Below are 21,788 nucleotides of genomic sequence, written 5' to 3' on the forward strand. Positions count from 1 at the left end.
GGGCCAAGATTGAGTCCACTCCAGCAGGGTTAGGCCAGATAAGCTGTGGCCCTGATTGAAAAGGAATGAAGAGGTTAACCCTTTAGAGTAAAGATGATCTGGGCTGCTCGCCAGGATTAACTGTGTACATTCATGAGTTAGACACACACACCACAATAAAACTGGACAAAACATACATTTCCTAGTGATTGGCAACACATGTAGCCCACAGTTTGAACAGCTAGACAACTTCAAACAAAAAAACATACATTTTTTCAAAGCAGAGTAAGGAGTTTAATAGTTTAGATTCTTTCTACTTCTCTCCTCTTTGGACATAGTGACTGACGGTGACAAAGAATAACAACCCAAACTAAGTTTCCCTGCAGGGAAGCTCATGTCAGAGTATTGGACAAGAAGAAGAGGTTCCCTGTATTGATTTACTTTGTCATCCCTTTCAGTATGACTCTGCAGAAATGGTTTGACTTTACTGAGATGGGTGGTCATCAGGTGACTTTGTCACTGTCTTGAAAAAAACTGACAGAAAATCAAAGTTACAAAAAAAAGCACAAAAAGAAATATAAGAATATCTAACCAAGAAGCCTTTTCCTGAGATTTGTTATTTCAAAAAGTGTAGTTTATGAATTACATTGTGATTTTTCTTTTTTTAGCTTGTATTACTAGCTAAATTTAATGTCAAATGCAAATCTTCTTTTTTGACCTCATTTAGTTTCTACAAGGTATCTTAATATTATCTCAGTGGCACTGGCTATTATTTTATTTCGTTTCTTTTGTTTTCTGTAGCCAGTTTTGTTTTTCTATTTTTGTAATTCCATTGTCCTGCTGCTTGTCATAGTCTAGAGACACTTCTGTTTCTATGAGTATCATTACAGCACATTCTTCTTTCTCTGTCCTGCATTTGGGTCCTTCACATACAGTCACCAAACTATTATTCATATGGAGAATGTTGCAGACACAGCATTTTGTCACGTTAAGTGACAGACTTCAGCTGGTGTGGGTTGAAAACTCTATGCAGCATTTTTTTTTTCAGTGTGGAATTTTTGTCATGAAGAGACTGGCTTCTATTACAAACCTATGATGCTCCCACTCAGTAGTTAGACAGCTATAAGTGAGGAACATTTGTATTACTTGTATCACTTTTTAGGCATTTGACTCAAATAATTGCTTTCTGATCCTGTCCAGTGATGTAAGACTCCCCTTGATGCAGGAGACTGAGTGAGGAACCAAAAAGCCCTGGTTGGATTTGTACAACTGTCTGGTCCAATTACATCGTCTCTAATTAGCAATCTATCTCCCCCATCAGAGATGTGTCTGAATAAGAGATCTGATTAACTGATTCCCAGTTTTCCCCAGGGCTGATGGGAATTAAATACCCCTGCTGGTTCTCAGTGGGCAAGCAGCTTGTGACACATTTGACTGTTTGTGACCTACCTTGTTAGACACAAACAGGCAAACTGAATAGAACTGCAGTCAAAACACGGCTACAATTAAAGCACAATAAAAAATATTGTTCAAAGTTAATACATGCAGTACCAATTCTACTTTAGACAAATGCACAGACATCAGATTCAAAACTGATAAAACTTTTCAGATGTTCTTCTCTTTTAGTCTTTTCGCTCAAGGGTTGCCATAGTGAATCATCTGTCACTGTATCTGTGCGTCCTCTAACATAAACTAACATCATGTCCACTTTCACTATGTTCACAAATCCCCTTTTTGGACTTCCTATCAACTTTTCACAGACAAAAAGCACATTTCCTGGTGATTGGCAATACGTGTAGCCCACAGTTTGAACAGCTAGACGACTTCAAACAAAACAACATACATTTTTTCAAAGCAGAGTAAGGAGTTTAATAGTTTAAAATCACTGTGGCTTCTCTGAACATGTCCAAACTAACTCAATCTGGCCTCTCTGACTTTATCTCCTAGACATCTAACATGAGTTGTCCCTCTGATGTTCTCATTATGATCACATCCATCCCAAAGAGTCAATGATTCGATGCAATCTGCTGGGTTTCCTCAAATAGAACTTTTAAAACTTATTTGAGTAACAAATTAAACTTAGATTGCTGTTTGATAACTAGGATCATTTCGACTGTATATATGACAGGATTAAATGACTATTTTTGGGTAAAGTGCTTTGAGACGAAATGCGTTGAATTGAACTTTTATTAGTTTGCGGTTAGAGCCGGTCAAGCTAAAAGTTAGCTGATTCTACTCAGTTGATTTCTCAGTGGATCTGTAATTTGCTCTTCTCAATGTATTAAACCACAATATTATCATGGTTTAATAGAATGTATTTTAATACTTTTTCACACAGGGCTGCTGTAAAATCAGGCTTGTCCTTCAGTGCGGCTCGGCCTAGTGACCCATTACTGTGGGATATCATTGTGGAGCCTGGGAGAGGAGCAACTCCCAACACTGTTACTGTCGTCTGCCGCAGGAAGGCTCCCATCACCTTAAAACGGTCAGTCCAAAGCTTATAAAATGTGCAATTTTGTGCAGTGTGTTAGATGTGTGTAAGTTCTCAACAACCCATTTTAAAAGGCTGCTCTTTCTAAGCAACAAAAATAGTCTGCAATTAGGGTTCTGTTTGGCCTTGTTTTAATAAGATACCCATTTTCTCTGCAACCATTTTAAAGGGAAAGCAAGAGATACAAAAAAGCAAGAAAAAATCTTGTTCAGTTTTACATCTGGTTTGCCAATGATGTACCTTGAACACTTATTCTTTCCATAGATATTCTAGCAAAACTACAAGTAGCTTTTTCAGTTATTCACATCCTATTGACAGCAAAAGGGATGTAATGCCATATATGCAAGATATTTCTTTTTCCACTATGGTACAGCTTGAGGACAATGAAACAACTCAAACATAAATTTTGATCTAGATATTCATCTTAAAGTTATCCAGATTCTAAAATGCAAACATTTCAGTATAATGCATAGCTATAGTGTTGGACCTATCAGCTCTGTTGTGCTATCAGATTCTATTTGGTAAGCATACTCTGGTACCATAATGCATGCCAGATTTATTGAGGTTTTAATTGGGACAATTTGGGTAAATTAAGGCTGGAAACACCCCATTTATCATCCTTTTTTGTTAATATTAAAAACTGCATAATGATCTCAATTTGGACAATATTCAAACTTGCTACTGAGCTTTCGGCCAGTTTATTTCTTTTTTACTTTTTAGTCATCTTAAAGCCAAACAATCCTGGCACTCTTACAAATGAGTTCTAAGAAATATTTTCAAGGCATGCAATTGCTGTGTAACTTGATCCAACAGGGTGTGAGTTTCATAAAAAAATGCCACAATTGTACTCAACTTTTTAATGAAGGAAGAAAACAAATCCGTCTATCTATTTTAAATTCTAGCTTTATTCTGGTTGCTGTTAGAAGTGCCAGGTAGCATTTATTCTTTGTTGCCTTTAGAACGACATCGGTCAATTCCTGAGCGAAACACAATCATGCCTAAACTTTTGGTCAATTTAGTGCCACCACTTGACCTGACATGAGCAAACGTGCTCTACTGTGGTTAGAGAATCGAAAATTATTCCTGCTTCAAACTTCATGTTTACCTAAACCCTTTGACCCAAAAGTCACAGCTTAGTTGAAAATAACTCTCCCTCAGCAAACCACCAATATTCAAAGCTCATGACTGAAGATTTTATTTGATGTATTTTTCTTCCATTTGATCTTTTGAAGTCATAATTATTGACATAGTCTGGCTAAGCATCATTGAGCCTTTTAAACTAAAAGTGATTTGTATTAATTGCTACTATAAGCCCTACTTCTAACTCTGCTGAATCCAGGTACATCTGGGGGGCTCAGGGCTGAATATCAAATCATCTACCTTGTGTCTGCATCTGGGCTACAGGGGATAATAAAATAATCCTGTCAGTGTCACTAATTGATGGTTATTTATTGGAGCGTGTAACAACATAACAACCAATGTCAGCAATGCATCTCTCGTGCGTAACAGCATGGCTTCTGATCCACCGATCCAATCTAGGGATGACCTTTTAATCTGTGCATTGACGTTATTCATTTGGTTGAAAATAAATTTTTGCTCTGTATAATTTTTTTGTGTTCATACACGAGACATTGAACATAGAGTATTGTTTTTCAAAAAGAATAAAATAAAGGTTATTGGATAATGAAAGATGAAAAGGGGGTTTGAATGTGTGGAGGGAGGTAAAACAAGAATTTACCTGAGATTTTAGTGCCCATTTTTTTAATGTAGCATGTTTTTTACATTTAAATGTGCCACAAGGAAACAAATAAAACCAAGCTGAATTGCAGCTCAAAGTTGAGTCAAAATAGAAGCAAAATTAATAAATGACATGGAGTGCTATTGTACTCTCTTTACTTTATTGAATATTTATTTTCTTCATCTTTCTCAGGTCTTCCTACTTCATCATTAAAGCTGATGATGTATATCTACCAAGCTCTCACTCACACAGGCGCTCACAACTACCCTCCATCCACCCGACCCACATTTCTGCAGTCATCCATAATCACGGCTACGTTATCCCAGCTTAAGTACTTGCACGTTTTAGAAACACAGATTAGGACGTGAAGATATTCTAAGTTCTGTCCTTTGCTTCAGCCAAAACTCACACAAATAAAAAACAGAAAATGAAGCACATAGAAGGAGACAAATACTTACAACCCATGAGCTTCGAGGTGATGATAGATGGATTACTAATAATTAAGATCATTAAATGTCTTGTGTTCTGTCTTTAGTCTTTAAGTTTAGACTAGTCTTATGTCATCATGCACATTTTCTATTAAATGCAACAGAAAAGGAAAACTGCGCTTACAGCAGCTACCAACTGTAGACATGGTTAAAAATGTTAAAACATGGATTATTTACTTACTTTACCATTATTTACATTATTATGTAAGAAAATAATTTAAACCAAGCATTGCTCTTTTCACAGTTCCCAGCTATTTTTATTTATTTATGACCTGTACAAAATTGATTTATTGAAGAAATCTGACCTTTAATTTAGATTTAGTTATTTAGGGAAGTATCTCAATTTTATAAATAGGTAGATTTTGATAAGAATGCTTTTTAACCAATTCAGTAGTGCCTCACTTAATAGCAGCTTTGCTATAAATAATCAGTAAAATTCCTTTTTTCTAGACACAAAGCTCTTTGCCCAGTTCGTTTGTGGCATTTATAATAGTTTTTGAGTGCAGTTCAAGAACGGTACAATTGTACCCTGAGGGCATGGGCTGATGCAGATGGACACTTTTTCAAATGTTTTAAGGCCAGACTTTCCCTGACCAGTTAAAGTCATCTTTAAATAGAAAATGTTGGATTTATCACAAGGTATTTGTCTTTTATCAACCAAGCCCTGGCTTTGATTTTTATTTTTATATTATTTTGAACCATAAACATATAGTCACCTTGACTCTGAATCAGAATTAGGCATGCCGATTTATTATACTTGTCTCAAACAGGTTATTCAGAGATTGAGCTTTTGGCCCATTTTATGTTAACATATTAATTGTAAATGTTGTTAATGTTCACACTGTCTTGAAATATAATAGCTAAAATTTTTAACTTCTAGCTATCACTGTAAAGTTCACCTATGCATATTGGATTTGGCTAATTTATGTATGCTTTCCATCGACACTGAGTTATTGTCTAGTTCCGTGCAAAGTTTTGGTCCACTTCAAAGCATCTCGGCTTCATTCACTTACTACTCTATTTTCCTTTTGATCTTTTCTTACTGGCAGGTATGCCTGCACACTCTCAAGCATCAAATAACATCAAACGCAATTTCCCTGACAGTCCTTTGACCGGGATGTTGTTGGATGAAGCTTCTGACAGCTCACCTTATCTTCCCTTCACACTCTTACACCCTAGTCTCCATCTGTTTATTATAAACGAGCCCCCCTGCGTCTTTGCTTATGTGAAAGTTCAACAGGTGGTTTTCCCACAAAGTTAAGGGTATCTCTTTGTTTCTCCCACTGTCATGATTTAAAGTGTTGTTGCTGGTTTTTATATTTAATTTCTTGATCTTTTCATGCTATTGTTTCACAGTCTGGCTTTGAAACTAGACTGCATAATATCCTCTACTAAATGCACGAACTCAGAAGCATTAAAACTCAATCATGCTGTATCTAGTCATACATCTTTGTATTTGCCATTTCATGTCCGAAACAGGGGCCTTCTGGAGATTTTGCAGTTAGACTTTGTGCCAAAAGATGTCTCCAAGCAGATTGAGAGTCAGGCTATCTCTTGGCGTCTGGAGCTGCCAGGGAATGTCAAAGATGTTGGCTTAATGCGGATCTTCACCGCCCCACGAGACTTCATTGGACTGGCACCTCTGGTGATGGTGAGAGCTGCACTTGCATCATTCAGCGGAAAGCTTAAGTGCAATACTTTTACAGATGAATGCATCCACTAGACCAAAGACGGTAAAACTGAGAAAGCATACAAAGGGAAAACTTCTGATGCTTTAGATAAAAAGAAAACTCTTAAGGGAAGGAATTACAGTCTTAAAAAGATTGGGAGCACACTCAGATTGTTTTGTGTCTTACCGTACCTTGTTACAAACACAAGTGTATAGAGATAAAAATGTACACTGAAGGCTTAAATTTCCTTTTAATGTCTGTGCTAACTAAATTAAACAGTATTGTTTCACTTTACATCCTAAGCAGACACGCAAAGATTTGAGTTTAGTGGCTAATTTATGGTTACCAATTTCATAGAGTTTTGAGGAGCTACAAAACGAGTTACAAGTTTTATCTCAACATCTCTAAATATTCAAGTTTTAGTTTTACTTGCAGTGAGTAATATTTTACCAACAAGTAGACCCTGTGTGTGTTCTTCAGAGAAACAACCTTAACAATCCAAATCATGGATTTATCTAATTATGATTATGGATAAATATGTGTGTTTAGTTATCGGCATTAAAACAAAGTTAGCTGTGATTCCAACTGAGACTCCAAGTGTTTTTCTGTTTGTCTTTAAGAACTACATTCTTGTCTAGCTTATTAGAAAGAAAACAAATCCCCAAATAATACAAGGTGGATTCATATTTGTCCATGAGTGAAGTCTATTCAACTGGTGCAACAGTCAAAATAAATCAAACATCCATCTGTGTAGAAATCTGTTTAATCTCAGTAAACGAAGGGATTCACATAAAGAAAATCCAACTTTTTCTTTTCCCTAAGATTGAACAAAGCTCAAAGAGAAACAAATGGTATAGTCATCTTTGGGATTTAGCTGTCACAGCAAGTGCTGGAAGGCTTATTTGGTGTTTTTGTCCTTAGATTCTGCTGAAGTATTTCCTCGTCTTGTAGTTGCTAGGCCATGTTTTTGAAACCCTGACCTTGTCGTTAGACATTTACCCTTTATCTGTTACGAGGGCACCAATCTCACTTACCTGTACAGTAGTAATTTTTGCCTCAGTCCTTTTACTAATAATTAACACTGAAATTCCAAACTATTCCACAGAATTTAAATCAAATGCTATTTTTGGGAATTAAAAGTGAATTGGACGTCAGAAACTTGAACTGCCGAATTGCTACTGAACTTGCAGAAAACAGCATTTGAGTTTCTCCCAGCATGTCACTGGCATCCCCACAGAGTCCAGCGATTACTTTTTGATTTTTTGGGCTCCCTGATCCCCTGGCTTATGTTTGGGTCAGTGTCGTTGTTCTGAACTAGAACATGTCCTTTTGGAATTGCGGTCAGCAGCTGTCAAGCCGGCAGGGTTCAAAATGTGACACTGCCCGTGAAACATCTGCTGAGCACTACTTTCCTACCAGGGAGGAGGTTTAATAAAATAAAACAGCTTCTGATCACACAAACAATGACATACTGTAATTCTTTCAAATTCCATTTTCAAAAGTCTGAGAAATAAAGTTGGAAGTTAAACTGTGGCTTAGACATTTCAAGACAATTTACAAATAATATGAGCATCTGAATTATACACTGGATGAGTAGAAAAAAGAGCGTGTTTACTATAGATGTTGAAAGGGACATGATTTTACAGATAAAGTTTTCAAATGAGTTCTCTAATAAAATAACTTGTAAGTTAAAAAAAATATCATTAGAGTAGAAGTGAAACCAAATATCTGATATATGAAATCTAATATTTTCTCAATATAATAGTATATATATTATTACAGCATAAATAATATATTCAGTCAGTCTACCTTGGAATATTTGAATCCATACCATTGTAAACAATGTTATATAGCACTTATACACCTGCTCTTTTTAATAAATGCCAGGAGGGAAACATTAAAAAATTGTCGTGGATCTTGCTAACACCCCCTACTGCCTTTTATACCTGGACAATACCTGGAGCATCTCATGTTGATTTTCAGAACAGAGCATATCATATTAAGTCTCCTGTCAACTAGCCTGCCCAGAAAGACAAACCAAGAACAAAATAAGAAAGCTAAAAAACAAGCTTAGAGAAATATTCAGAAATATAAAATTACATTCGCTCACTAATTAGCATTTTAATTAGTTTTCATATCTTGCTTTATAAAAAGGGCAAAAGAGGCTAAAGGCAATTATTACTAATATCCAGTTTGGGAGATTTTGGGGTCTTTTGCTATTCTTGAATGTCTTTTTCTAATAAGTAGAAAGTAAACATTAAGAAATGAACAAAGTCGAAAGGTTATCAAGTGATTTTTTTTTTAAATTTTCTTTGAGTCTAATTAGTCTTTGATTAATATAATTGTTTCAGTGTACATTTTTTTCTTTACTTTATGATTCTTCCATACATTAGACAGTTTTATTGCTGCATAACTACAGTGGCTTGGAAATGTACAAACTATTTTGTTTCCATGTTCGTCCTCTGAGTACCTGACAGCCTGTAAGGAGTGTACACTGTTGTAAGAAAGCTGAAATTGTCTTAGGCTCCCTGAGCAGAATAAAGCAGATAGAAATGATGATTTATTTTTCGTATTGTGTAAGGCAGTTTTTGTGGGATATGAAATCCCCCATTGACATGTTATTCTTGATTTAGGTTCTGCCTACAGGAGGAATTTGCTTGTAAAATAACAACCATCTATTCTTCACCTCAGGCTTAATTTACAAAGACATGCACAGATTCTCTCTCTCTGCCTTATACCCACATGACACATCAAACCTCTGTTACAATCTATCACAACCCAACTTTAGCATGAACAAATATGAAATATGGGTTATTAAATCAAACAATTGTAACTTCTAAAAGTGCATAGTGAAAACATTGTTGATGCATTGTTCAGCACTGTAATTATTTTCTTCAGCAAGAAATTTGTCATTTCAAATTTATATAAAAATTACATAAATCAAAATAGGGGTTTCTTTTGTCTGAAAGATGTTTACAGCACAGTAAGTTGGAAGAGTGTGCTTTTTGCCCATGTGTAAAATAATACTTTAAAAAGTCCCTGTAAGAATTTACCTCATTCATTTTTATGGTTAGACTAGCGATGTTTCCATTCAATTGTCCTGCAAACTTTGAACAAACTTTTAAAAGTTGGAAAGAAAATAAAGGAAATGCCATTTATGCAAGTTTCCATTTACTGGTTTTTAGCTAATCAACCAGACTATGCAAAGCTGGTTGTAATTTCATCAGATGTAGCTGCTACGGATTTGTATTATGTTAATTATTCTAAAATCATATAGATTTGATTAAAACTTGTTTATGCACTAGCTCTTGACCCACAACACAAATTAGAGACAACTAAATATTGCACCAAAATGAGTACAAAATAATTCAAAGGGCTGACAAACCAAGTTTTATGTTAATATTTGATCAATGCTGGGTCATGGTCACCAAATTTTGCTTAATAACATTTAAATATATAAGGTAGCTTTGCTTAGATAGACACTGATTCATCGGTTTTCATGTACATAACAAGTAAATGCAGCATCACCTAGAACTTAATACGCTCTTCTTTTTACCCAGACTACAGATATTTTGAATACTGCTGTGTTGACGGGTAAAATGGTTTCAGTTCCTGTGAAAACTCTTGCTGTTGAGGCCGACGGCACTGTTACAGATGTGACAAACTTCACCAACTGCAAATCAGCAGAGATGGATGTGCTCAAGGTAAGTCCAAAACAGCACAGCTCAGTACAACTAGAATTAAGCTTTTGTTAAGCAATTTATTTTGTGTATAGTATTTCTCTCCTTTAGAAAAGTTTATTACAAGCATTCTAACCTTAATACACAAACATATTTTATATACAGATATGATCTTTGATTTAAAAAAAAAAAATTAATTCAAAAACTACCTTCACATGATTGAAGTATGTCTGATGCCTCTGGTGTTGTCTCTGATTAAGGAACTTTCTTACTATAATAAAGGTCCATGGCAAGTCTGTGTGTGAAGGCTCTTAAAGATCTGTTTCCACTTGTAGTCTGCCCTAAATTATTCAATGGGCTTTCCTTTATAATCCTTTCAAGGCTGCAGTTGTTCCTGTTGGTTATGTAACGTCTTTAATCAGTTTTTATTTCTACTCAGGAAAATGTGTAGGTTTGATAACCCTGTTGTTCCACAACTTGGACTCACTGTGCAAATATACCATAAATGTTTCCATCATGGTCTTAAGTTGAAAGCAAGGTGCATATAGAGTCTTAAGGAATTGGATCAGGAGGTTTTCACCAAGAGAGAACAAATGGGCAGATTTCTTATAGTGCTGAGCTGTGTAGATTGAATGATTATCTCTATTATTACAGTTTATTTTTTCTTTTCAGTATGATTTTGAAACTTATCTTAAGGTTTTACAATCATTTATCCATATTATCCAAACATATACATTAAATACAACTTTATAAACAATTTCACCGGTATGTAATTTTAGCATTAATGTAATGTTTTTGAATTATCAGTGTAAAATGGGAGACGTGTAAAGATTCTTGGAAAACAACCAGCTTCTTTAGTGTTGGGCTTGGATGGCTTAACTTTTTTGTGGAGTGTGCCAGTTAACTGTAATATCAACAATCTTGCCCATAAATATGCAGGCCATAACATTTCGGAGCCAAATAAAGAACCAAACCAATGAAGAATGAAATATTCTTTATTGGTTTAATGTAAAATAAAGTTTATTTTTTTGAAGAACTAAATTATGAGTTTCTATTACTTGTAAACCATAATCGTCAAAAGTAACTGAAAAAAAAACTGTCTAATATGGACTACAAGTTTCACTTCATGCTACTTGAAGATAAACATTTATCAAGAACAATATAATTAAATGTTTGTTTTCAAACTTATCAAAGTAACTCCAGTGAAGCCACCTGTCAATGTAGCAGTAGTTTTTCTGGAATTTATTATAGAATAAAAATGCATTTAAAAATATACAGTATATTGTTACTTTAGAGAGACCAGGACATTGAACACTGTTAATCAATGAGTTTTATAGGAAATGGTCTTAAGATGATGACCTCAGTCTGTATCTAAACAAAGTTCAGTTTAACTACTCCCCCAGCTTTTTTCTCACTTTTTCCACCCCCCACACTCATCCCTCTTCCATTGCTTCACTCTATTCTCCAGTCTAGTGCTCTCCAATTACCCCAGTGGAGCCACTGGTTTGTTAAGATAAGTGAGGCGGCAATAGAGATAGGCCTCCAATCTGAAATAAAACACACCAACTGCTGTGTTTCAGCTCATTGCTCTTGCTGGTGGGGACTGCCTGGCTCCTACCTCCAAAACAACATCACAGGAACAGCTGTAAACCAGGGCTTATTTACATTCTGAAACAGTGGTGGCTTTAGATGACAAACACAAGCACTCTCAGATCCTTTGTCCACACTTTGGAGGCGGTATGAAATTCAAACGATTTTTTTGTTTTCTGTACTGTTCTTTTTTTTTCTTTCTTCAATTTTATATTGCTCCTCGCCCTCCTGTTTCAGCTAATCAGGCATCACAAAAGCAATTTTTGTCCTGTTTATTTGAACTCTTGCATGAAAAAACCCAACAATGCTGTAAACCTAGAAAAGACCTAAAGGATAAAAAGCAGAAGCACATTTTAAATCAAGGGTGTCCTGTGAGCTTTTCTGTAACTTTAACCACCTTTCTCTCTTTTCCTTAATCCAGGTGTCAGAACGCTGTAACTATGTTTTTGTAAATGGAAAAGAGGCAAAAGGCAAAAGTAGTGTGAGGATCAATTTCACATACGCATTCCTGAGTGCGCAGCTGGAGATGAGTGTGTGGATGCCCCGCCTGCCCCTGCTCATCGACATCGCCGACCCTGAGCTTAGCCAGATTAAAGGTTGGAGGGTACCAGTCACAACAGGCAATAGAAGGTAAGGCAGAGCCAGCCCAAAGCATAACCATAGTAAGCTGATGCTGAGGGACTGATGGAGCTTTTCTGGGTCGACAAGATCACTTGACTTTTTACAGAGAATATTTATTTTTGCTGTTTCCAAGTTGAAAATTTCAACTAACTACTAACCTTGGAGCAAAAAATGGAACTCAAAATTAAAATGCATCCTTCAACCAGTCAGGCAACAATAAGCTGTGCTCATATTGTGCTCAACCTTACAAATGTTAATGTTGCTTACTTTTTGGTGGAGTATTAATGGCAAAATGAAAGTTGTTGAAATAGTGTTAGGGGATGTGTTTAAAGCCAGTGCGCAATGCAAATTTTCTATCTTTCGAGGGTAAAAGTGCCTGTGCATTGATACTGATTACTTAAAAAATACTGAGAAATATTTTACACACATATATATATATATATATATATATATATATATATATATATATATATATATATATATATATATATATATATATACACAATTTTGCATTGTTGTTTAAGAATAATTGTTGCTTCAAAGAGAATCTCCTGTAAAATTTATATATTTACAAGAATGCTGGAGGTTTTGGACACAACTGCATGTCGTCAGCCAGAATAAGAGTAACTACCACATTTGTGTTTAGCGCATTGGCGAGTGAGTGAGCATTAGACACGGCACTGATGTCCAGGAAATAAAGGTTAGAAGGGTTTCAATCAATAAGTACAGTAAAGTCATTACTTTCCCCACTCGATACTCTTTGATAATGGATGCCATTCCACTGCCCAAAGTTCAATACCAGGCTCCAGATACAAACAGATAGTAGGTCAGAAATCCTATATTTCAATAGCGAATAGGAAGTGGGACAGAACCTTCGAAAAGTATTCAACTGCTTAGTCATGTTAGAGCCGCAAAGATTAAAATTTTTAAACTTTTAAACTGGTCAATTCGACCTGCAACATAACAGGAGTGTTAAGTTTGTCATCTCTTATGTGTTTTCTGAAGTTTCTTTTTAATTCATCACTAACCTAACAGAAGCACAGACAAACATGTTTATTTTTTGCAGATTAGAGATCGCTGTGGTGTCTCTAAGCTTCACAAGTTGGATGACAGAATTTGGCCAAGACTTACTTTTTGGTGCCTTGTTGTTGAGTCACAGTGATTTAATTCAAGCAGCATTCCCATCACATGGTAAGCTGTGACCTCAGGCTAAATAGTAATGATGTTTATTTGGACTTTACCTCTTAACAGGAGCTTTCAGCCTGCAGTGTAAAAACATTTCCACCAACCCTGCAGCACACCTGAGGTGTGGCAGGACCAGCTGAGTGTATGATAATTATATGATCATTGCAGAGAGGTTCACAGCTTAACCTCTACCACATATGAACAAACCACTCAACTGTGGGATCTTGGTTAATTTAAGTTAAATTGATTTTGAGGAAAAAGGTCACTCCACATGGGATTCGCGTCTAAAGCAACCACAACAATGCTGATGGGCTTCATTATTTTTCTTTCAGAAGTTCACAGATTAGCAGCATGTTTTTGTTGTGCTGCAGTTGTCTGAGAAATGCTGGAAGCAAATTGAGACAGCCAGTCTCGGTTTGCGCTTAGGGGACAACATATCAGTTTAGCAGAAATATGCCTTAGAATAGGTTATGAATTGTAATAAATTTCAAGTGTTTGTCTCAGTTTTGTGGATTGTGGTTTGCAGCTAATCAAAACTCTAAACATAGAATAACATAAAATCTTAACTTAATAATATGAACAAAGAAAAGTTTCAGTGCAGAAATATTATGTTTTGGCTTACCAAATATGAGGAAGTCACTGACATCCTCCACAGAAAAGGCAAGCCACACAAAGGTATTGTGAAAGAATTCACAGAATGCAAGTGTGGGTGACCCAAGAACAAGCAACAAGGACGGCTAATAAGTCATTGAAAGATTTAGAGGAGAAATGCTAAGCGCAAGTCAGTGCTCTTAAGTGAAAATAGACTTTATTAGGCAAATCAATTTCCAAGTGTGGAAGAAGTCTTCAGAGGCACAGGATCCATGTTGCTTGACGTCCAGTGGGAAGCTTTAACAGTAAGAGGTGACTTGAAAAGCCATGTCTTCTGCTGTTGTTGGTTTACTGGCTTATATCAAGTTCAGTTTATTCAAAAGCACCGAAAGCTTCTGTTTTTTGACAATCTTTATGGAAATATAGATTTTATTTTCCAGCAGAACTCACACTGCCAAAAGGTACAAGTCCTTGATTTAATGTGAGCAATATCACTGTGCATGATTGATCAAAAGCACCACAGTGAGTCTATAGTCTAGAGGCAGATGACACCAGACCCAACAATGCAAGCAGCTGCTAAAGCTTGTTTGAAATCTTAGCAGAGACACAAACTGTTCCTCTCCAGGCCACATCTCAACACAGTGATGTCTTTATGATAAATCTCTGTATTATAAAGTCTGATATTACTACCCTGCAATATTGACAGTTTTAAAGTTACAGCATTGAGTTTCCATCCACTGTAAGCCAAAACCACCAAAATAACCTTTCTAATAATAATCTCATCTGTTAAGATTCACCCATGCTTTTCACAGCACTCTTTATATCTGTGTTCCTACAGGTATATGACTGATTATTTATTGTTTTTGTGTGTCAGATCTACATGGGACAGCGAAGAAGATGAGGACATGAGGAAGGGAAGAGGATGCATGTTACAGTACCAACTTTCAACAGTGAGGGTGCTCACACCTTTTATGGCCCAGCCTGAATCTGAGGTTCTGCCTGGCCCACTTACTGGAGAAGAGCCTGTCGAATACTTTTTAGGTTCTGATTGGCAGGTAAAAACATAGAGTACTCCTTCATTACCAGCATTGCATCAAACTATTTTTGAAGTATTTTGGATGTACAAGCTTTACATGCAGATGACAATCCAGTGTGTGCTCCTGCAAGCATTTGCAGTGATCGAGTCTTTATTTTTGCATTTTTTTACATTTAAAGGTTGATGTGACTGACCTCGTGCGCTATGCTCTAAAAGTAGCAGATCCTGAAGTAGCCAGAGTGCAAGATGGTGTTGTACTGCAAGGACGGGCTGTTGGGACCACTGTTGTGCAGGTGAGGCATCAGCAGACCTGTGTGTGTATCTCAGTTGAAGTGGGTGTTTTGCAACCTGAATGTGTGCCGTGTTTGCGGTTGCAGGTGTTGTCCCCGGTGACGTCATTGGTCCTGGCTGAGAGGAGCATCAGGGTGGTGGATGATAAAGTGAGCGTGACAGAACTGGGAGTGCAGTTAGTTTCCGGACTTTCTCTGTCTCTTCAGCTCAGCCCTGGGAGCAACAGAGCTATTGTTGCCACAGCGACCACCAGGGAGACAATCACAGAGCTCAAACAGGTAAACAACTAGGAAACTGTCGTAAACAGAATTTTTTATTTTTTTTTGTAAATCTTTTTATTTGTTCCCATCTTATTTCAAAACAGTTTATAAATATTTTAACTAACAAACCTGGGCCTCTCAGAGGAAGTAATTGCCTCCTCAACATAATGACTGGTATTGCCATTAATTGGCAGCATGAGACTTAAATCACTGTGTTAGAAATTCTAACCTCTTTTCTTTATAGCATTGTGTTATTCCGCCACATTGAAAAGTTCTCAAAAATCTAATATTATTTGGATTCAACTCCAACCTTAATTGGACCACTCAAAAACCCTTTATGATTTATGGCATTGATTTTTAATAAAATGAAAATCATGCATACAATCATGCTCGTCAGCAGCTTTAATTCATAACATGTAAACTAACTCTACAGCATTAAGTGATCTAACTACACAAATGATCTTGTCCTGCTCAACACACTCACCAATGACATTATGGATGTTACAGTATTTGTTGAAACAACTGGAGCTTCAGATGGACATCCTCTTGTTTCTAAACACATATCTGACTCAATTCCTAGTGTTCAGTACACCAACAATTTTCTGTTGTTGATATATTCATACAGAGCAGTTAATCAAGTGCAAGGCTATTGATGCTTAATTATGCCTCCATTTTGTTGTAACTTGTTATAACTGAGTTTCTGAAGTTTCAAAAATTTGTGTGAAGAAAATGAAATTGTTCTCTTACTTCCTATACTTATCATGTTGGCTTTACTGGGCAATTTTAGATTAAAGTTTTGGTGCATTATTTTGGGTTCAAGATTTGACTCCTGTGGTGCAACACAAAATTCACACCATTCATATATTCACCATTTTACTCGAGGCGTTGCTATGATGACATTTTCCTCTTCTTAATTAGTTGCATCAGCTGTGAAACAGTCCCTTGGGTGCATGAATAAAAAAGCAGTAGAATTGACATTAGCATCATTAGATACTGAAAAAATAAATATATTGTTGTTTGCAGGGGGTCCTAATGAACTAAAATCTTGTGCAGAGGTTAAAAACATGCCTTTTAGTTTATAGATTATACTTAAAAAATACATTAGAAGCAATATGTGCGAAGTCTTAGGGTTGGCAGTTACCAGTTAATAAGAATGATTTTTTCAAATAAGTAATTTAAACTGAATACAAATGTAAATAAATTTCAGATTGTGATTTCTGACTTAAACTATAACTATAAGGAGAGAACAAACGTGAGGATTTCACAGGACACACAGCCTTTACGTAATGTTGAGTCAGCTGGACATTACTTTATCAAACTTAATATTGAATTTCATTTGTGATGGTGACATTACTCAAAAATGAAATGAATAAAACAGACTCAGGGCCCCTTGTACATTTATGCTTTCCACGGTTCCAAAGCAGTTTCAATAAATAGTAAATCATAAGCACTTATGTAGTGTTTTAGTTCTAGTCTTACTGACCTTTCCAAGTGCTTTGGCACTGAAAGCTGTATTTGCTGATAAAATCTCCCAAAATTTGTGGAGCACTTAAAGGTTATACCAGAGGTCTATGAACTAGGTTTTTTCAGATTTCACTCCAAAATAAATGTCTTAAGGCATAAAATATTCTTGAATTCTCCAAATAAAATATTAAGTAATTTTATATTGTATACCTAGATGAGGATCATTCCTACTTTGACATAAGATAAAAAAAACATAAAACGTATGAAGGGGTTACTAAGATTCTTGTATTTGCGTTTTTTTCATCTTTGCTGAAAATAAATAAAATGCATGAGGAATGATAACATAAAGGTATTTTAGGAGAATCATATTTACATATGTTTTGTATTCCCACACTCCCAGAGAAGAAGAAAGGCTTTGTTTTGTATTTCAATAAAAATTACCTGGTAGACTTTAGTAGTGATGTTTTAAAATTCTGCACAAGTACATTGCAAAAAAATCATGAAATATTTTAAGTGATTTTGAGGAAGAGCCATAGAGCAGTATAACAAGAAATCATATTAAATTGCAGAGGCAAAGTTATGCTCCTACCAAAATAGTGACTGTCTTTTTACATCACACACATACAAATTCACTGATGTAATAGTACTTTTTAACATGGCTAATATGGCTCATCTACTAGGGTGCCATTCTATCATCCTCAGCAGGAGAGTAACAACAACAACAACAACAACAACAACAAAAACCTGTTACTTTTAACAAAGCTAATGATGGCTAATGATGCAAATCTTAATATTTGAGCTATGGACTCTTTAACAGCTATTTCATCCTAAAATGATTGGACTGGTTAGATCTGAATTGGATTGATAAGCAGGATAAATGTATCTAATGAACATGTGCAAATATTATCAACAAAACATTGCATAATTATGCTCTTATTCTCAATTTCTTTCCATTATAAAAACATCAAACACATATTACACAAGCGCAGGGAACAACATCTAAACCTATTGTGATTACAGCATTTACTTGATTTCCTTTCAGTTTGTGTAACATTCATACATCTATGCTCTGATCTGTGAATTCGAAGCAAATGACAAATTAATGTTTTCATCAAGAACATAAACAATGAACAAAAACAAAGACTAAAAATCTTAATACAGTAATAGTATTTTTCCTTTGGAAACATTGAGAGCAAACGTAAACAATCTAATAAGCTTTTTAATGACAATTTCAAATTTTGATAAGATCTTTTGATAAGATAAGATAAACCCTACATGCTTTTGGTTATATAAATGCATTTTAATATTAAACTCTACCAAAAAGGAACATACATCACACTTACAATAGCAAAATAATAACATTTTGGCGTTCTTTTTATTTCTTCAGTGTGAGTATTCTCTCACTCTCAACCCTCATCAGCAACTGCAGAGCTCTGCGAGAGATCAAGACGAGGCAGACAGATGATCATGTTAAAAGCTCACTCACACATTTAGCTGTGGCAGTCTGCCCATTTTAAACCAGCTCCCTTTCACAGACATGCTCTCTTTTACATTCAGTGCACTGCCATGGCTGTTCTGCCCCAGTCAATAAACCTGCCACTACGGATGACCAGCCAATTGTGTCTGTGATAGCAAACTGTTATGCTCAGGGCTATTCACAATGTATTCAGACCTAAAATATAGGTTAGGTTTGTGGCGACCCAGTAGTTCATATTAGCCACAGGAAATGGGTCATTTTGTTGTAATGTCATTTGATTAGCTAATTCTGTCTGTAAGGTGACCCTAAATGCTACATTTTTTGTTGCGTTGAAGGACATCTGCCATACTATTGCATGAATTATTGTCATAGATTTAAACTTAAAGCCATACTTATAAGTATTTTATTTTATTCCATGTTTTTGAAGAGATTAATAAAACTGATTTGCAAAATTCCTATGTAGTTTGGAAAAGTAGGAAATGTAATTTCAGTGTTTTGCAAGTCTGAGCAAGAATAAAAATATGAAACTTACCGAACCGAACTTATTGAACTCCCTATGCTTTTCTCAGTCCTTAGATATGTCCTCCCTTCTATATTTTTACCCTTCCTTCCTTGGATGCTACCTCTTTCCTCCTTACTTCCTCCTGTGTACCCTACCAACTTTGTCCTTTCATTGTGTACTGTCTCCTTCCCTTCTTTTTTATTCTTTGTAGCAGACTTCTTTCATAATCCTTTTTGATTTCAGTATCATATTTGAAATGTGCGTACTGTAAAGGTATCTGCCATAAATTCATTGTGAGCTTCAATATTTGTATTTTGTCCTGACTATCGAGGACTAAAACCAAGTAAGTTGATTGTTTCAAAACATGCAATATTTACATAAATATGTATGGATGTCATTCAAATAGCATTCTCTGCAAAGGCCAAGAAATATTAATTTACCGGTACTTCCCATTTCCTGACGTGCATGTTTAAGAACTCTACATGCCTCAGTTTGTACTTTCTCTCCTTCTTGTTCTGTTACAGGAAGCAGTGGTCAGCTGCTGGGTTCAATTCAGTGATGGGGCAGTTGTTCCACTGGAGCTTTTTGACCGCGGTGTCTACTCCCTCACTGTTTCCACCAATGATGAGAGGGTGGCCACTGTGCGGCGTACACCACTGTCCACATTCGTGGTTGCACAAGGTGAAGGCGAAGGCCGTGGGAGGCAGGTAAAGGTGGAGCTGAGGATCTGTGAGGAATGCCAGAAGTCCAAGAGGAAGAGCAAGCTGGCGGTGGGAGCAGGGATTCTCAAGACTAACTTTCAAAGCAGAAGAGTCGCAGCAGGAGGAGCAAGTAAAAATGTGGAAGCGGTGGGTGGCATTAAAACAGCAGGGACATCGCAAAAAATTGTCCCTTTTATGGATAAAAGGCCATCCACTGGCACAATGACCAACCAGCAGGCTGTTTTAGCAGAAAGCACAATCACAACAACCCTTCCACACAGATATGTTCAAACACCTGCAGTATGGGTTGGAAGAACAAAACCTACAGAGGGTGCTGCATCTAGCGTCATTAGCATGGTCACTCCTACAGCTATCAAGAACTTATGGTCTGATGCACAGCGGACCACTGCCAAACCAACAGTGAACTTTGTTAGTAAAGGAGATGGGAAAAAGAAAAGATATGGGAACATGCTTGACAACTCTAATTCATCTTCTAATAATGACACTCCGGGAGGTGACAAACCTGAGAACGAGTCTCCGGAAACTAAAACCCCTAAAGTAATTGAGAGCGATCTCATCAGGACTTTCAAAGCCTTGTCTGATTTGGAGATTGGCATGTATTCTTTGATAGGCGTCTCTTGTATCGCTCTCATGGCATTTTTGCTCAACTGTGCATCGTACAAGCTGTGTTTTCGAAAACAGAAGACCCCCATACAGACAGCCCCACCACCCCCTGCAGACCCGAAGGATCACAAACATGACTGGGTGTGGATGGGAAGCAACAGTCACAACACACCTCCACCAGGTGCTCCAGCTGCGCTGGCTCAAGCTGCAACACTGAAACGTGAGCCTCACCGCCCTCTTGAGTCCCATCATTCAATAGATTCCATAGTTCCCAGTGGCCTGCAGGGGTCTTTGCCAACTGTGAGTGCCCCCGCAGTCCCAGAGAGAACGGCTACATTGGGACGCTGCAGGAGCAGCTCCCAGCAGCACCAGTTTCAAGCGAAGGGCATCAACCCCATGGCAAACCGGTCAGCCACTTTGCTGGCAAGGCCACACCGCAGCGAGCCTCTGCATTCTCCCACCAGCAAGAGGAATCAAGTCCAATTTACCACTTTCACGACACTGGACATCAAGCATTTGGCTGCACTGAAGAAGAATGGTGTGGACTTAAATTGGGCTAAGCAGAAAACGCAGCAGCAGCCCCTTCCTCAACCCCAGACACCTTTACCTGACATGCCATGGCCTGTTGTCACACCATTAGGAGACCCCCAGTGAGTTTACTGGGTTGTACATATATGTTAACATAGGTAGTCAGGAGGAATATAGTGCCTTTTAAATATATTCATACCTATTGATTGGTCCACATTTTGTCACACTACAATGTTTTTTTTTTTTTTTTTTCCAGATTTGATATTAAAAAAACCCACACTAAGTAGTTCATAATTGTGAAATAAGCCATGCCTTTTTTTACACAATGTTTTTGACTCATGAAACTTTATTATCTTGTTCCTGCAATACACCTGCAAATCGATTGCTCTATTTTGGTTTTTTGTGTTAAATCCCAATAAAACACAATATTTGTGGTTGTAACATCACAAAATGTGTTTAATTGGTATGAATACATTTACAAGGTGCTATAGTTCTAAATATGATGCATATTCTGGGAATGTTTAAAAAAATGGTTAGCTTTTTAAATAAAAGCAATTTAAATAACCTTAAAGGATTTATATAGGTAAATTTTATAAAGGATATATTATATGTCAAGATTTGCTTCAATGCAGATTTGCAAGTAAAGCACAAAAATAAATGTTATTTGGTACTTAGAAAAATTGTCAAAATGTTTTGTGTTTAGACAAAAAAAAGTTATGTAAATATAGATATGTATTGTATGCTATTTTACATATTTATGCATTTCTTAGCAAAAAAAGCCCTCAGTAATCATTATTTACTTTTGTACAGTTCAGTAGTTTCTGTTGTAGTTTAGTCATCAGACTGCAATATGAGAGGTTTCTTTCCTTGTA

General features: G+C 36.4%; 1 protein-coding gene across 1 annotated transcript in view; it reads left to right on the forward strand.

Annotated features, from left to right (window-relative positions):
* si:dkey-1d7.3 (transmembrane protein 132D) overlaps nt 1-21,147 on the forward strand; it is a 28,201-nt gene extending 7,054 nt beyond the window's left edge. Inside the window, exons 3-10 of the mRNA XM_044144505.1 lie at nt 2,318-2,464; nt 6,176-6,347; nt 9,927-10,070; nt 12,058-12,266; nt 14,908-15,088; nt 15,249-15,362; nt 15,447-15,638; nt 19,588-21,147. Of these exons, the coding sequence (XP_044000440.1) occupies nt 2,318-2,464; nt 6,176-6,347; nt 9,927-10,070; nt 12,058-12,266; nt 14,908-15,088; nt 15,249-15,362; nt 15,447-15,638; nt 19,588-21,042 (2,614 nt within the window). The 3' untranslated portion in view covers nt 21,043-21,147. The remainder of the gene's footprint in view (nt 1-2,317; nt 2,465-6,175; nt 6,348-9,926; nt 10,071-12,057; nt 12,267-14,907; nt 15,089-15,248; nt 15,363-15,446; nt 15,639-19,587) is intronic.
* Nucleotides 21,148-21,788: the final 641 nt, after the last annotated feature.

Source organism: Gambusia affinis, linkage group LG17 (assembly GCF_019740435.1).
Source record: "Gambusia affinis linkage group LG17, SWU_Gaff_1.0, whole genome shotgun sequence".
Lineage (NCBI taxonomy): Eukaryota > Metazoa > Chordata > Actinopteri > Cyprinodontiformes > Poeciliidae > Gambusia > Gambusia affinis.